Below are 17,774 nucleotides of genomic sequence, written 5' to 3'. Positions count from 1 at the left end.
GTGGCCAAAAAGATTAAAAAAATGTTGGACCCACAAAATGTTTGCTAACTTTTTTAAATACCCAGACGAGTGAGCTTTATTTGTTGTAATATCCTCAGTTCTGAAACAGAGATTGTACAGATATGCTCAGAACACTCCCTCTATACCCACCAAGTCGCTGACCTCTATATTAAAAGAGACGCATTGCTTGTCTTTGCCAGAGGTGTCCATTTTATGCTTTGTGTGTGTGTGTGTGTGTGTGTGTGTGTGTGTGTGTGTGTAAGTGAGTGTATTAACGCACATGGTCCAGTTAAATTGCTCCGAGCTCACAAACCAGTGAAATTGGGAGAAATTGACCAACCAGATCCATAGTGTACTGATCCACAAAACACATACACACAAATACACATTGTTTTTGCCTATCTAATACAGAGAGAGAAACTGTGTGTCTCTAAAGCCAGGTTCTGTTGATTTATGTCACTGATTTTCTGTGTCACTGACAGTCTGTGGCATTTCCAAGGCTGTTGCTGTGACATTATGACGGACCTTTGTGCTTTATTTTGTTGACTTTAAAAAAACACCATAAAATCACTGTTATCAAAGGTTAAAGCTGCTATTCTGATACAATGTTACGTGTTACTGTATGTGTGCATATCATTGAGTGAAGTGTTCCTGTGTGTCTGTCTGATTAATACCACAGTCTGTCCATCCAGGCTGATGTATTGACAGGCAACAGTAATATTTTACTCTCTAGCCGCAAGATTAATGCCGACATTGATCACATGACCAGAACTTCCATCAGCCCTCGTTAACAGGAAGTCCATTGATCCTCAGCTGTCTGACTTCTACGGGTGGTTCCCATCATAGAGATAGAGTGTCTTGATTGGGCGCAGACTTGAATATCTCTGCTCTGTACCTTTTATATGATACAGAACGTGCTGGATTTTAGTCAGACAAATGTATATCGTCTTCATTATTAGGTTACTTATGAATACAGGACGTAAAAAATAGGTTGGTACCGCAGCTTTTGTTCTTCCCCATGAATAAAATGTGTTGGAAACATTTTTACTGCTCCTAATGTCTCATGACATTAAATGAGTAGAGCCGTCCTGCAAATTCGACATTTCAATCTGATGTTTGAATCGAGTAGTCAGTCTGTGTATTTACCATACGTTGTAATTCTGTTTTTCTGTGTTCGTCATTCAATAATGTTCTGCCCCCATACTGTGAGGGCGAGAGTGAGCACCCTCCCTATCCAGCCATAAAGAGCACACGTCTTCCACAGCTTCATCATGACCACGACACTTCCTGTCAAAGCTTTATATAATAAATCTTTCTTGTTCTTGATGACAGATTCAAACAGTCAGCACTTAATACGGAAAACAGACTGAAAATAAGTGCATGTTGACTTCAAAGGTGTGCCCAAAGATAAAAACACAAAGTGATGATTCTGCATTTCTTTTGATATCATGGACCAGGGTGGGAGGAAAATGTCACCAGGCTTCTCCTCCATTTCTCTCCACTTAGTGAGTGAAAATCTGCTTTAAAGAGGATTATTATCTCACATCTCTGGTCAAGAATGATTAAGTTTCCATTCTTATTATAATTCACATTAGCAAATCTTTCTCAAAAGCAGATCTGAGAGTCAAATTTGGGTGAGATTACTAGAATAATACATGCAAACGCCATTTTAAGTAATGAATCTTTTCTTCTTTTCTTTTTTCCATATTAGAATAAACTCTCAATACAATAATAAAAATGTTTCTGTTTATATCCAGTTTTACAGTCTACTCCCCAGACTGCCAGCACACATGCACACACACATATTAGACTCCTCTCTAAAGGTTGAGAGTAAAGAAATCTTGTTGTTTCATTACTGTTTGAGATTTTGTAATAATGAGTCCTGATTTGATACCCGCCCAATAATACAAATAAATTGCCGTCTGACCTTTAAATTCTTGAATGATTGAATCAGGCCCTGTGGTTACTTTTTGTGTCTCAAAGAAAACAACTACATATGACCTGGTCAGATACTGTTTAACAAAAGTATATAAATTAGTAAATAATAAGTAATTAAAGGCAGGGTTCAGGAAATAAGGGGGGATATTTGCCTCTCCATATTACTTCCATCCTTTTGCATCTCCCCTCATTGTCTTTCCTTGGCTTTGAACCAGACTAGTCTGCGAGCTCATGTTTCATTTGCTCTTGCAGATGCGTCTGCTCTCCCCCTTCTTTGGACAGATTTCCAGCAGCCTAAGACGTGCCAGGCCAGTCACAACCGTTTATCTGATATGGGACGTGTGTGAGACGGAGACCTAAAGAGGAGCACAGTTAAGGTGTTTTCTAAAACAACCAAGATGGCTGCAGCTAATGTGGAGCTTTCTGTCAAAGCTGCTATTGCATCAGTTATGAAGGAACTGGACAGTATATTTTTTCTAAAAGAAGAACAATCAATTGCAATTAAAGAGTTGTATAGATGAACTGCATACCAGTGGCCAGATCTCCCTGCTCATCTCCCAGCTCAAATGCATCATCTGGTGGATTTTGCTGGCACTAGGGCTCAAACTGCACATTTTTCTTCTGCATTTTTACATTCCTGCCACCATGGACACATAATATACACACAGTATAGAATCGGATCGAGACGGAGAGATGCCCCCTCTCCCGTTCTCTCTCAAACTCAGACCAGACTCCGATCAAACTGTGAAACTAGGCAATGCTGATAAAATATAAACCAATATGCTGTTACTGCCTATTTTCCACCTAAAATGTCTTCAGAAACATGTTTTAGTGCACTGTTTGGCTGTAATATGAGAATTTGTGAACACAAACTGGGCAACATGTTGTTTCCTGTATTGTAAAAACAAAGGCTGAAAGAAAAAAAGAGATCAAATGGTAAAACTAGACAGTGCTGATGAAATTTAGATAAATATTTCTTACTGCATTGCCTGTTTCTCACCTGAAATGTTTTCAGAAATATGTTTTAGCCCAGTGTTAATTTTGACAGCTATTTCAGATTTAGTCTTGAGTTGACAAAATTCATGACAATTTAGTCAATGTTTAATCATTGTGTCTTCTATATGTTTTTTTATTATCTTTAAACTAATCCAGTTATGCTTATTATTCATGTATCAGAAATTAGAATCAAGTGACAGGTTGCAGAAATATAATAATAATAATTTTTTTTTCTACAACCACAAGTAATTTCCACACACTTACAAACTGTCATTTCTTTAGCAGTTTTTGACAGGTTTAAGGGATGATTTACGAGCACACACTTACTGATCATCACATGGCGCATACTATTTACCGGAGTTTACCAGCCCGTCGCTCATGCAGCATTTGAAGATAATTACAGGCACTGCCATTCTCGGCTTTCAATATCCGATAGTCCGCCATTGACATTTTCGTCACGTCTTGTCTCATCAATGAAAATGAAACATAGATTTCGTTTTAGTTTTCAGTATCAAGATCTATTTTAGCTTAGCATTGTCTCATTTTTGTCATAAAAAATAGGCAGTTTTTTCGTCATCGTTTTCGTCAACCAAATTAACACTGTTTGAACCTACCGTTTAACTGTAATTCAAGATTGTCTGTTACCAGCTGGCCACCCCATTGTTTCCAGTGTCAAAATGGACAAGCCTGAATCAAATCAACCACCAGCAGGAGCGTTTGTTTATTGGTCTGGTGTGGTGCAGCGCACTCTAATAGTTGTAGATTTTTTGCCTCTTGAGCAAAAGCGAGTGCCACAGCTCTTCTCTCTGTTTTTTCTTGTCATAGACACAAATGTCAAAAATATTTGTGTTTGACAGTAGTTTTGTGAAACATCTTTCCAGCAGTGAAATACTGTTTAAAACTTTTCTTGAGAAGAAATATGTATTTGGCAAAAGTTTCATACACCAAGTCAAAATATACCAGCTCATCTCTGCACACTGTAGTCTGTTAAAAATGTTTCCATCACTCAGGTGTCATTTTTTACCCACCCTTGCTTTTTGTCATGTCCTGCCTTTATGTGCTGTGATTGGCCATCTACCCCAGGCGGGCCTGGCCTCTAGTCACTCAGCGCTGCATCTCTGTTTATGTTATTTATTTTTGTCTCCTCCTCTCCTCCCAGTTATCCTCTCACCCACTATCACCTCTGCCCCACATCTAATCTCTGTACTTCTTTTACTTGTTTCTAATCATTCTGTCTCTTTCTCTGCCCCTATCTGATATAGTGTTGTAGTTCTAATAGTTCTCTTTGTCCTGCCCTCCCCTAATGGTAAGACAAGCGGAGGACAAAAAGAGTCCTGATAACTGAGAAGACCCATTATCATTCAGTAGTTTCAATACTCATCAGGAGGCTTTTAAAAATGCGTTCAGCCTTAAATGTGTGTGGTATGATCACGAGGCATTAAGCCCCCATTCATTGCAGAAGTGGTTCAATACTTTCATAAATGGGAAATAAATTTTATTTGATGTTCCTGATAATGGAGAAAAAGAACTGAACAAGGCTGTTTCAAGAGAGAGATGGTGTAATTATGTGGCAGTATTGCACTGTCAGACAGTCAGCTTACATGTGTTATTTGGAGGGGTTTTTTTATACTCAAACGCGTCTATGGGGTTAAAATCTGTTCCTTTTGAAGCTCTGACCAAATCGCATCAATGCTGTCAAGTTCTGAAAGTTACAAAGACATTTGGTGCTATCTTAACATCATTTTGGGAATTTGATTCTTCTATAAATATGCCAGTGCATAAATACATTTTATTCCTACTTGTCTCACAGCCAATGCTTTTTGGGTTGCTTTATGTTTATGACAAGGAAATGTAGTAAACGTCCTCTCCCTTGGTGATGCTGTCAGGGAAGGGTTTGGTGAGTGGTTGTCAGTGTCAGCTTGCACTTTACAGGGCAGCCACACAGGGCGGAGATCATCTTAGTTTTCTTTTAAATGTAATAAGTGTAAATATCTTCTAAATCTCAGCTCACTGTCTCGTCTCACAGTCCTTACTTTTTTGTTTATCGCAGTAGACATATCTGTTAAATTTTTAATGCGATAAAAGACATATCTATTAAATTTTTAATGCTATCAAAGTGCTAATAGTAATATGAATAAACATTTTCTCTCAAATATATATATTTTTTTATTTTGGTGGCAAATAGTCAGCACCCTCTCATGTGTGATGCTTGAACAAGTAACCCTCTAAAGTGCTTATTGTTCTGTCCCGGGGCTTTGAGCTCTTTGATGCCGGGTGTCTTAAAGAGGAAAAGAAGAAGGAGGACATCCCATTCAGCCCAGCTAAGGGATTCCTCATTTTGTCACATTTGGGGATTGGATCCCATTTTCCAACTGAATGATTTCCCATGTTGCCTGCTAATGGATTGGATTGGATTTTAAATGAGAATTTTCCCATTTGAGGGATTGGGCCTCACTTATGTGGTATACCCGCTCTTCCAACAATGAAAAGTGAAACCATCATGGCGTCAGCAGCTGAGGGTTTTCACTTACCTACAGATTGGTGCCTTGCTTAGAAGCACCAAATATCTATAGTGTGTATCTCCATTCACTCAACCAGACTATAGAGTAGCCTGTGTGTTTCATCCTTCCCCATATTTTCCTTTACCTACTATTTCTATTCCTGTGTCCCTCTCACCAGAACGTAGATGGATATGTTTGTTTGCTCTGCTGGAGTTTTAACAGTTTCTGTGTTGCCCTACTGTGGTTTGCAATATCCCACAGCTCCAATGAGTGGTAACAGTGTGTGATCCACTCTTCGCAGTGCAATCCACCCACCCTACTACCTATATACACATCCTGTCAGTTAAACACAAAACGCCACAGATCGAAAACTCGTTCCTTTTTTTCCCCCCCGTAGCATTCACCTGTGCACACACACATTCAGACAGGCACACAAGAAACCTCTCTGTCATTTTATTGACACCTCTTGCAGTCTTCAAGCCTTTTATTTCCTATTTGCATCGCCTCTCTCTGCAGCGACAGGATGTCACAGTTTGTTCCCAAATGAAGCAAAAAAAAAAAAAAAAACCAAAATCTGGAGTGAAACTATTCACCATCTGATCCACAGAGCTGTAACACTTTGATAGATAAATTAAACTGGTAAATCAGCCACTGCAAGCCGTGGTTAATTAGTACAAATAAATCTTGTAAACAGTTCCCAATTTGAGCGAACAAACCCCATGTAGTATTTTTTTCTGTTCACTTCAATTACTTGCTCTTGTCAAGTTTGCAGCTCTTGGCAACAACTTATTTTCTTCGATTGCACTGACTACAAGGAAACACATGTACAGTGACGCACAACTACAGTACACACACCACATAGTAGCTCTGTGTGTGGGTGTTTTTTTTTTGTTTGTTTGTTTGTTTTTGATCTTCCAGTATTTTAGTTCACACATTCTTCATAGGGATGAAACTCAGAGGCACATTTTATGGCAGAAACAAGATATTCAGATCTAGTTTGCAACTTTTCAAACTGGCATGAAAGATGATTCAAGAGTCACAAATTTACAATTATAATAAGACTCCTTTAATCTTAATCTATGCAGATTAATGAATGTGTACCCTATAAACTCTATAAAGACATGGACCTCTCACTCCCACTGTACAAAATGAACCAAAATATCCTGTATGAGGTTACTACCATCTTTTGCATGTGAAGTCAGTCATGCAGTTGCAATCTTGGATTCCCGCCGATTCACCCGTCCCACCAGTCGCAAGTGGCGCCATTGATCGTAAACAAAAAGATTGGTACACACAGCTGTCAAACTTGACAAATCACATTTTAACAGCCAAGTCATTTTTTTATATTGCATATTTAAAAACATCAGGAGGTGAGCCAACTTTTTTTTTCCAGTTGAGGCAGATGGGTTATGATCTGTCTAAACACATGTTTACATTATTAAAACGTAGAAGGTGCATAAAAGGAAATAATACAACATGTAATACAATAAAATAATGATAGAGAGAAGTTTAGAGGAAAACGAAGAAGCCAAAACAAAGCAAAGCAAACTAATAAATAAAGGCGGATTTATACTTGTGCATCAGTTCAATGCAGAGCCTCCACTGTAGCCTATGCACATGGCCTACGCCCTTGTGAGCATTTATACTTGTGAGGTGGTGTGTCTTTGTCACTCTGCAATTACACCTAATAACCACTTCCTAGGGCGGCAGTGGCTCAGTCCATAGGGACTTGGGTTGGAACCGGAGGGTTGCCTGTTGAGTCCCCGTCTGGACCAAAATATGGAGCGTGGACTGGTGGCTGGAGAGGTGCCAGTTTACCTGACATCTCTCCACTTTGTGCATGTATAGGTCCTGTTTGTACATGTGTGTGTCTTTCGGACCTGTGTGTAATTGACAAGCAAGAGTGAAAACATTGAATTTCCCCTCAGGGGGATTAATAAAGTAAATAAATTAAACTAAACTAAACTAGTTGGCAGTGGGGTTGGGGTGCTGTAAAGTTTAGTCGATTAAAAATGCATCCAAAACACACATTAAACATGGCTTGATAGAGACAATTTCAAACAGTACACAAATCGACTTCACTATAACTCACAGTATTCACAGACAAAGCACTTGTATTTTGCTGGACACATTTTTCCCACAAATACAATATGCTAATGTTATTAGCATGAGCCTATAGCCTTTTACAGTGTATAAATTAGCCTAGCAACTGGCGGAGATTTCCTCGACTCATACGAATCCAAGATAAATCACACACAAAACTGAAAATGCTGTTATTGTGGAGGCTTTATTATCTGCACAAGTTGTTGTTTCTCAACTGTGAAATTAAAGTCAATAAAAGCTTTGTTTCCACTGAGGGAAATAGTTTCAGCCTACAAAAATAGCCAGGAGGTCTGCATCGCCGCTATGTGTAGTTACTGGGGAGGTGCACGTCAGGTTATGGCATAGGGTACGGCGTCGATTTGACGCAGAAGTGTAAATCCAGACTAAGAGGATGCTGAAAAATTTAGCCTTATATGTAGCGTCTAATAGCTAATTAGAACCAAACTTATTGGAAAAATGAGAAAAATGAACACTTGAACATGTGTCAGTGTCATAATTACTATCAAATACTATCCCATTCGCTAACATGGAGGGCGTGGGGTTTATATCCTGCACTGCAGCCAGCCACCGGGAGGCGATCAAGATGTTCTGGCTTCACTTTTTGGTAGCCATCTTGTCATCGCAGATCTTTTTTAAACCTCCCCCTAATTCATAGAAGCAAATGACAAACATTGGAGAACAAGCTAAGGCTGTGTTAACTACAAAATCTGCATCCAATTTATTTCCATTTTAACTTCATACATCCATAGATGATGAATAGATCATCTATGGATCTAGTCATCATAGAAAAGCTTAATGTGTTTCATCATTTCAGTCCTGAATATGAGAAACAAGAAAATATGGTGTACAAGAAGTATGTTGGATAATAACTTGTTCTGTATACTACAAAAACTCCTGTTATTCACAGAGTCAATAAAGATGTCTTTATTTCTGTTAACCTAAGGATTAGATTGGGGCGGCTGTGGCTCAGAGGTAGAGCGGGTCGTCCACCAATCGAAAGATCAGCGGTTCGGGCTCCTCCAGTCTGCATGTCGAAGTATCCTTGAGCAAGATACTGAACCCCAAATGAACCCGATGGCTGTTCCATCGGTGTGTGAGTGTGTTACAACTGAGAAGCAGGTGGCACCTTGTATGGTAGCCTCGGCCACCAGTGTATGAATGTGTGTGTGAATGGGTGAATATGACTCGTAGTGTAAAAAGCACTAGGTGCTATACACCTATGCAAGGTTCTATACAAAATAGTATAAACTTAATAGAATAAAATAAAGACAGTTTTCCACTCTGACTCTTTCTGTTACGCTGAAGATCCACTGAGCAGCCAATTCTGCCTCGATTAATTTTCTATGAGAGCAGAGCAGTTGTCTGCACAGTGCAGTGTTTTGCTCTGTAAACTAAGCAGTGATGTTGGGATGGATTTCCCACCCAAGCTCCTCACCTGTCGGGACACTGACAAGAAAAACACAGCCTTGAGTGAGAGGGGGAATATTGTTGCGCTTGGGGCTACAAAGATTGATTTATGTGTGACTGTGGCAATCATTTTTGCTCATTCGATTTGGATTGAATTCCATTTCTTCGATGCCATGTCCTGTTTACTAAGAAATAACATATCTGAACTCTTTAGATATCCAAATATTTGGTTCAGACAATGTTAATTAACTTGACATGCCCAAAAGTGACCTATTTTAGGGGGCAGACACAGCTGTACCCGAATTCATCATGAATTCATCACTTTGTGTTACAGAGCCGCAAGAGTGAGAGCAGCAGGGGTCAAACTGACAATTAAAAATGTCCTTCTTCCTTTTAAAGCTCTCTTGTGAAATACAACAGATTGTAGTAATGTAACAGTGAAAGCAAGCTGAATAATTAATTTGATGCACCAGTTTGAGCAGACAGGTAATCTTGTCTCTGGATGCTTTGCGGTTGTTGTTGCCTCCTGATTGTTTGGTGACTAAGTTTCCCTCTGAGGAATAAATAACATTTGTTGTTGTCATTATCATCATCAGTATTTATGGCTTGTCACTGTGCCTGTGAATGAATATAAAGTGAGAAGTTTTCTCCCTCAGAGAAATGCATGATATCACAATTCTGCCACCGCAGGCATCACCTAAAGCTACCACAGCAGTGATATTACACATCTGTTTTTACATTATAGCTGGAACATGATGTCAATAACATTTTAGATTTGTCTGTTTTACACATACTGGTCGAGTCTATAAATAAAAGTCATTGCAAATGCTTCACCCCACATTTGCTCTGTAGAGGTAAAATACAGATAAATACTGGCTCTGTTGCACAGATTAATTGTTTTAATGAAATGGCTCAATAGACAAAATGCCTTCATAGGTTGGCTGATTTTTGCAGTGTATCCTTTTAACTTTTTGCACATTAGCCAATAGTGATTAATTAATAGCCAGTAGAAATCCTTTCACCGTTGGTGCCCCATTAAAATTCAGGCCTATGAGTAATTTTGCATCAATGACAAATTAGGGCAGGAAAAGTCTGGCTTACAGGATGTAGACTGTGCTTATAAGTCTGTCATTGGCTGTTGCGTTCTGGACTTAACACCACCCAAGATGATTGTGATTCATCTTCTAACCGCTTCATCCTCTTGAGGGGCTGGAGCCTATCCCAGCTACATCGGGCAAGAGGCAGGGTACACCCTGGACAGGTCGCCAGACTATCGCAGGGCTGACACATAGAGACAAACAACCATTCACGCTCACATTCACACCTATGGACAATTTAGAGTCACCAATTAACCTAGTCCCCAATCTGCATGTCTTTGGACTGTGGGAGGAAGCCGGAGTGCCCGGAGAGAACCCACGCTGACACAGGGAGAACATGCAAACTCCACACAGAAGGGCTCCCACGCCCGGGATCGAACCGGCAACCCTCTTGCTGTGAGGCGAGAGTGCTAACCACCACACCACCGTGCTGCCATGATTGTGATTGGTTTAAAGAAATACAAACAACACACAACCCCAAACAATCCAGCTGGACTTTTTTCTAGTGCTGACAATGTGCTCAACAAAGTGTGGAGACTATGGCAGGAATGACAATTATTGTCCTCCTCTGAAGGTGATAATCAACAATAGCAACAACTAAAAAGAACTTTTCCAAAAACACATTTAGTTGTACTGACTTTTTTGTATCTTACTCAAACAGGAACACATGCACACACAGTCATAAACTGACACATACACAGATATACATACTGCATGTGCAGGATCAAACATTATTTTGTCTTAATCCTATATTTCATGTTATTCTTTTATTTCAATTAGTTTGCTGTCTTAAGCTACAGCTCACACACTTAATCTTCTCTGTGTTTTATGTGTTATTTCGGCAGTATTGTGTGATGCCTTGACAGTATAATCTGACATGCCAGATTTAGGTAATAATAGGAATAAACTCCAGGTATCCAAGAATGTGGCAGCAGCGCACAAAAATTTTAATAATCTGTCGAGGAGGAAAAAAAAAAGACAGCTTTCTCCATCTGTGGGCCTGTCCACATGTCCTGCCCAGCTAAATATTGTCCTCCTGCAGATGTCTCCAAAAAAAATACTGAATTCAAGCTCCGGATGCACTGCGGCAACCAAAATATTATAACAATATTGATGTATGTGTGTGCGTGGGTGTGTTTGTGCATGTAAACACTTGCCCATAGCACTGGGCCAGTGTTTAATGTCTGGAGCCATTTCACCAGCTCTAATACAGAAAACAGCTTGCAGCCACATTGTTGTGTATGTGATTTTTTTTAATGTCTGTGCATGTGGCTGTATGCTACTATAGGGGATAGCAGGCTAGACACTGGCCTTATTCCAATTACTGCTGTTGTATGTCACTTTTAATAAGCACAGTTTCTCCACCGAAATTTCCCTCTGTTGTCACGTTGCGTGCTTTACTGACTGAGTGTTAACATGTGGGGCACCAAGTAAGTGAATGGCGGGAAAAGTACATGTTTAGATTCGTTCTTTAGCAGGAGAGCAGACATGTTTGATTAATTTTATTTTGCTCTTTTGGGATCGGCCTCTTAGCGTTTTTGTATCACTAATTCTAACAATAAATAGCCCCAGTTTTTCATTTAGTCCAAAAACACAAACCTTTTGCTGTCTGTGTGATGAGCCTGATGCATAAAAATAACAGATTCAACTCAAAACACAGAGGTATCCTTTTCATGAAAATACAGAGGATGAACACTTGTTTTAGATCAGCAGGAGTTTCTTCTGTCTTTGTGTGGTACTTTAGAGAAGATGCAGAGAAGAAAGTGTCCTGACTATAAACTTGACAAGTTGTCAGCCGTCGACAATGTGGCTTTCTCTGTCTGTCACACCAGTAAAACCAAACAGAACGCAGATGCTGTCTGTATCAAGTCTGTGTGTGTGTGTATGTGTGTGTGTGTGTGTGTGTGTGTGTGTGTGTGTGTGCATGTGTGTGTGTCTTCATGTCATATTTTCTCACACTTATGAAGCAACAATCATTCATCACACAAACGCACATCAGTGTGTTCCTTTAACTTGTGAGGGCATAAATACATTCTCTCCTTTCCCTATAGAGCTGACAGTTAAGTTCTGCCTGCGTCATTCTCAAAGGCATTTTAACATATTCTGAACCTAATCCCATTTTAAATTGAAAACTAGAATTCACAACTATTTTATATGAATAATAGTACCCTTTTCATCTCTCTGTCAGCCATTATTACCATATATTGATTCCACCTGAGGCCCAACTCATAAAAGCTTTTACATTTGCATCACACAGACTATGTGTCACTAAAGGTTTTGCCAAAGTCTCAAATTAACACAAACAGCCACCACAGGCACTCTCAGGAACCACTGCAGAAACTCAGAAACCTTACCGAACAAGGGTCTGAATGTCGTTCTTCTGACCTTAGAGCTTGAGCTCCTGGAGCTCAAAAGTCTAAGCTCTAGGGATAATACTTTCAGGTGTCTGAGGACGTACTGGGGTGGAGAGAACACAATAAACAAATATAACAATTTCAGCACGAGTATGTGGACTTAGATTGTTGGTACTTTGGAAACAGGTGTTCTGGAGTTTTCAGCCTCCTTTTCCACATCTGCGTTTCTCTTTTGCATCCTTTCATTGGATCTATGCAAATATCAGCAACAAAGACCAACAAAATTACTTTCTGTGTGAAAAATTGTGTATTATTGGACTAATTTTTCTTATCAAAAGGTTCCACTGATGCAGGAGAAACACAAGCAGGGATGTGTAAAAGGGAATTTTACCAAGTGAATTGGGTTTCTGGGGCTCCACAGTTCCTGGAGCTGTTTTAATTTTAAAGATCTAGTGTGTAGAATTTAGTAAGGTTGCAGATCTGAAACTTCTCTCGTGTGCCATGCATGTGAGAAAATGCTAAAATGCTTGAACGCAAATAGCCCCATCTAGAGCCAGTGTTTGGTTTGTCCATTTTGGGCTACTGTAGAAAATATTAAAGGCTCATTATAACGTAATGAAAACACAACAATTCTTATTTTCAGGTAATTTTAAACTAATGAAAAAAAAATATATTATATACCATTTCTGCCAGTAGGTGCCCCTAATCCTACACACTGGACCTTTAAAGCAGTGGTTCCCAACTGATCTAGCCACAGGGTCCAGATTTTTCCTTTGTCATTAGTTCAAGGTCCATACAGTTTAATATTTTCAGTGTCATAATTGCATGTGGCCATGTCTTAGAGCTGGTTTGGGGTCTGTCAGGTGGCTGTCCATTAGTCATTCACCCTTCAGCAGGAAAAGGCTCAAAATGAGAGCTTTGTAACAGAAATTCACTATACTTCAAAATAAAGTGTGTTTTTTTACAAACTTGACACTTTCATAAGTCACTTGCGGTCCATTCAGAATTGACCCACGACCCACTTTTGGACCACAACCCACCAGTTGGGAACCACTGCTGTAAAGTACATCTAAGCCTCAAACATGCTGCTAAAGAGTGAAGGCCCACAGCACATGAGCTAGTAACGCTTAGTGCTTTCCACTTTATTATCAGCTAAAGAGACTGATGTTTCTTTCACCACCCTGTATCTTCGCTGATTTTGTTGTCTATCTTGTGATGTAAATCTTGGCTGTTCTTTTGTGTTTCTTTCTGGGCCAAGCTCTTTTTTTCATAAGTAAACTGAATTTTATGGTGAGACATAGTGATACACACACACAAACACACATCAGACATACACCTACACACAGGACTGTTTGCCTGATGTATATGAATGCATAGAGCAGAGTGGGTAAAAGAGAGGAAAAGATGGGGAGTGATTGAAAAAGATGAATAGTAGAGGCGAGGAATGATAACAGAGGCCCGGCTGCGTGGCCTGTTATTCACATAGAAATCAAGTTAAAACAGTATAATGACAAAGTCATCCTACGGTAAATGCAGCATAATCACACGGCTCTGTGTTCCTCCGTCTACTTACCTTTGGAGTACCCATCCAGGCCCCAGGCATTCCAAATAACTCTCGTCTCAACCTTGAGCTCCGAATGCTTCTCTCCACCGAGAACACCTCTTCTCATTTTTCAGTTTACTGAGAAGAAGAAACATTTTTCTTGAAGTAGGCGAGGTAATTGCGTAGTTTATTTTGGCATTCATGATGTGCGAATCAGCACCGGCATGATGATATCGCCTCTGCTAGTTCATAGAATTCTTTTTCTTTATTTCTAATCTACACACAGTAATGAGGATTAGACTTTTCTCCGCAGTTTGAAATCATTGCCAGTTAAATAAGACACAAGTGCCAGCTAATAGCCTCTTTTAAGATGCAGTCAATGACTCAAACATGCCTTGGTGGACGTATTAAAGTAACAAGTGAGAGGCAATGCATAAAAGTAGGTGGCTTATTCAATTTCAGCGTCAGAGGCTGTCTTCATAAAACTGAATCAGGACATGAACAGAGCACTTGCTGGTGTGACAGCGTTGCACTGATGTAATTAAACTTCAGGGCTTTATAACTTCAGCGTTTAACTGCATTTAAATGCCTTTCTATTTCGGCATGAAATGCTTCATAAGAATTCTTAAAGGGGCAAAAAGCGAAATCGTTTCACCGCTAGGTTTGCTGTTGTGCACTGCCTGTAGACCAAAACAAAGTGTGTCATGAGCCACTCCTCCCTCTACCTCTGCTCTCCACCCCCCACCCCACTCGCCTCATCTGTGCAACTGAGCACTGCAGCATCTCCACAGACTATTACATCCAGACGGTCCCAGTGTTTCTTCCGCAGGCTCCACTTCACTCAGCTGCCCGACAAACCAGCTGCTTCTTCCCACATTAACCTGAATAACAAACCAGGGCTTGGTGCTCCGGTTGGATCCAAACATAGCCGGGCTAACTTTAGCTGGGAAGCTAGTGGAGGCTAACTGGTTGTGCTAGCAGCTGAGTGAAATGGAGCCTGAGGAGGAAGCACCGGTTAGCCCTGGTTTCACTACAGGCAGATTCACTCGCCACAGGGGCGAGGAAATAAAACCTAAATAGCCAACTTAGTTTGGCTTAGTTTAGCAGTTAGCGATGTCTTTCACTCACTCTCAGTCTCTGGTGTGGTTAGCTATTTCCCTGCTTTGCTGTTAGCGTTAGCACTAGTCGGTTGCCACGCTAAGTCCCTACTCTTCTCTGTGAGCCAGAGCCGTGAGCCCGTGAGCCCACCAGGCTCATGGAGAAGAGTAGGGACGTTAGCATTAGCACTAGTTGGCTGCCACGCTAACATTCCTATTCTTCTCCGTGAGCCCATGGCTCATGGCTGGAGTAGGGACGTTAGCGTTAGCTCCTGGAGCTAGCACTAGAGCTACTACAGCTACTGGAGTAACTTACAGCTATGGACGTACATGAATGCGCAGCCGGACCGGCTTGTAAACAATGGGCTGGAGATAAACACAGAGAGAGGTTGTGTGAGGTCATGCTATACTCCAGATGAAATTACACCTCTAGTTCTTCACATAGCATTTTTTTAATTGCTTCAATCTAGAATTCTAGAATTGATGAATTTTGTTTATTGCTCCTTTAAGTTGGCATTTAGAAATCTTTGTCTAATGAATATTATCTTAATGAGTTAGGAGGGAAACTGAACTCATGAGTGTGCATGTGTATGTATATACTGTATATTACCTATGTATATATATCCCACGTACATTTAAAGGAAGTCTTCATTTCACTTTCTAATTATATACATGAACTACACTCAAACTACCTGTTTCTAACGGTATAACATAACATAAACATTACAGTTATGTGTGTAATGTCCTGTGCACATCTCTGGAAGTGCTTTAGTAGCTGTATATCCACAAGGGCAGCATTTACTTTGATCCATGATTCAATATATATGGGACTATCTGACTACATAAGCCATTAAATGTCCTCTCTCAGTGTCCTGGTTCATGTTAGGATAATACTTTTTATTGTGTTTGTTGAGTCATACTGTTGCTGAAGCATTTCCCAGAAATAGAAGCCATTATTTACGCTCTTTTTACTTTCTAACAATTTTTGAAGATATGCTTTTAAAATAAAATAAATCGATACAGAACAAAGCCTTTTTTTTTTCTTCATTTGTATAATCCTGCCCCAATCCAGCCACTTCCTGCGATTCCAGAAGCCTGTAGGGTATTCAAAGGCTGCAGCCTATCAGGTTGTAGTTGGAGTTTGGTGAACTTTTGTATGGGAGGTCACACTCAGCTAATCCAATTTGTAATCAAGGCTTTCTTCTTTCTCTGGTCTAGAAAAGGACCATGTTGTCTTTGGAGCAATCACAATCGTGGTCTATCGCCCGGGGTCAAGCTGTGTTGAGTTATTTAGCGTATTAAGTATGCCTGTTTGGTTTGTCGTTTGAACCACGCTCACCACGCTTTGATGATTAGCCCGTGGCTTTGTTTCCACGTCAAGGCTGCTTTTGTCGAAGTGTGGTTGTAGGGGTTGTAGAGATGGCGCGATAACTGCTGTTGTTTGGATGTTTAGATTAGGGGTGGGAGAGATAAATGTAAGAGCTGAAGTGCTGTTTTTCAGGTCCAATTGATTTATGTTATGTTTTTGTTTAAGACACAGCATAACACCCTGTATTTAAATCTTATCTTTGAAATGTAACTCTTAACCTAATGCATAAAATTTCTCTTTTTCCTGCTATTAAGATGATTAATCCATCTCTGTGTTTGTCCTTGTCTCCCTCTCTGTCTGACTCACTCTGCAGCCCCTGCAGAGCCATTGCTGTGCAAGTTTGCTGACGGAGGCCAGAAGAAGAGGCAGACCCAAGTCAAGTATCCCCAGAATGGCCGACCGTGGACACGGGAAGGAGAGGTTAGGCTTGAAAGTGTATTCAATCATCAAAAAAAGCTCAGCAGTACCCTTATGAATATCCTCCTCAGCAGCCACAGCAGCTTTTTCTTAAAAACACAAGTGTAAAAGGCAAACTGTAACACAAGAATCATGTCCTCCAATCAGTTTGTTAAAACATAATCCTTTTTACTCTCTGCCACTGTAAAAGAAAGCAACACAGACTTTTCCTCAGGCAGAATTATGCAGCAGTAGACATTTTCTAAATCTACAATAGCCTCTCACTTCTCACAGTCGAAATGAGTCTACTGAGAGAGTTTTTAAAAGGAAATAGTTAAGTTAACAAACCAAAAGAGGTGTTATTCTAGCTTAGTCACAAGTATGAGTACAGTATATCCACAAACATCTTTTAAACCTCTTCCTACTCAGCTATCGAGCAAAAGCACAACAGTAATCTTATCATAATAGTCAGAGAGGTGAGGGTGAAATACTGCGGTACAACAGATTGTACTGTAGGATTTCACAGCTCAGTGTCGACAGCTGCTTCACAGAAAACATTACCGTAGGTCTGAAAGGACATCATTTTCATAAACTTTGAACATGTTAGCTGATGTTCCCTTTCACATCAGTTTCTTTTTCACATCTTATAACCAAGTTTCAATAACTTGACAGGCCCCCCTACGGGGTCATTATCAGCTTTCATTTCCAATAACATACTGTAGGCTGAATTAGAGATGCTGCTGTCAGTATGAAAGCTTGCATGTACAAAGGTTGTTAAATTTAAAATCCAAGGTTTCTGCAAGACCCCAATGCCAAGTTGTTTTTCCTTTTGTTAAAACTCCCACCTCCAGTCTGTCATCTTCAGAGGAAATGAAACCTTGTGCAGCGGATTGAAAGCAGATTGACTGTTACACAATGTAGGGAGTTCAGAAGTTGTTAGTGTCGATACCAAAGCTTTAATTTACAGAACAAG

At 40.0% G+C, this 17,774-nt stretch overlaps 1 protein-coding gene across 1 annotated transcript in view; it reads left to right on the top strand.

The window, feature by feature from the left end:
- The window catches only part of LOC125893502 (RNA-binding motif, single-stranded-interacting protein 3-like), a 103,424-nt gene that overhangs the window by 59,167 nt on the left and 26,483 nt on the right, over positions 1-17,774 (top strand). Inside the window, exon 6 of the mRNA XM_049584215.1 lies at positions 16,719-16,825. Within this exon, the coding sequence (XP_049440172.1) occupies positions 16,719-16,825 (107 nt within the window). The remainder of the gene's footprint in view (positions 1-16,718; positions 16,826-17,774) is intronic.

The sequence above is a fragment of the Epinephelus fuscoguttatus genome, linkage group LG8, assembly GCF_011397635.1.
Source record: "Epinephelus fuscoguttatus linkage group LG8, E.fuscoguttatus.final_Chr_v1".
In the NCBI taxonomy this organism is placed as follows: domain Eukaryota; kingdom Metazoa; phylum Chordata; class Actinopteri; order Perciformes; family Serranidae; genus Epinephelus; species Epinephelus fuscoguttatus.
Note: the sequence above shows the minus strand (reverse complement) of the source record. Positions and strands in the feature narration are given on the sequence as shown.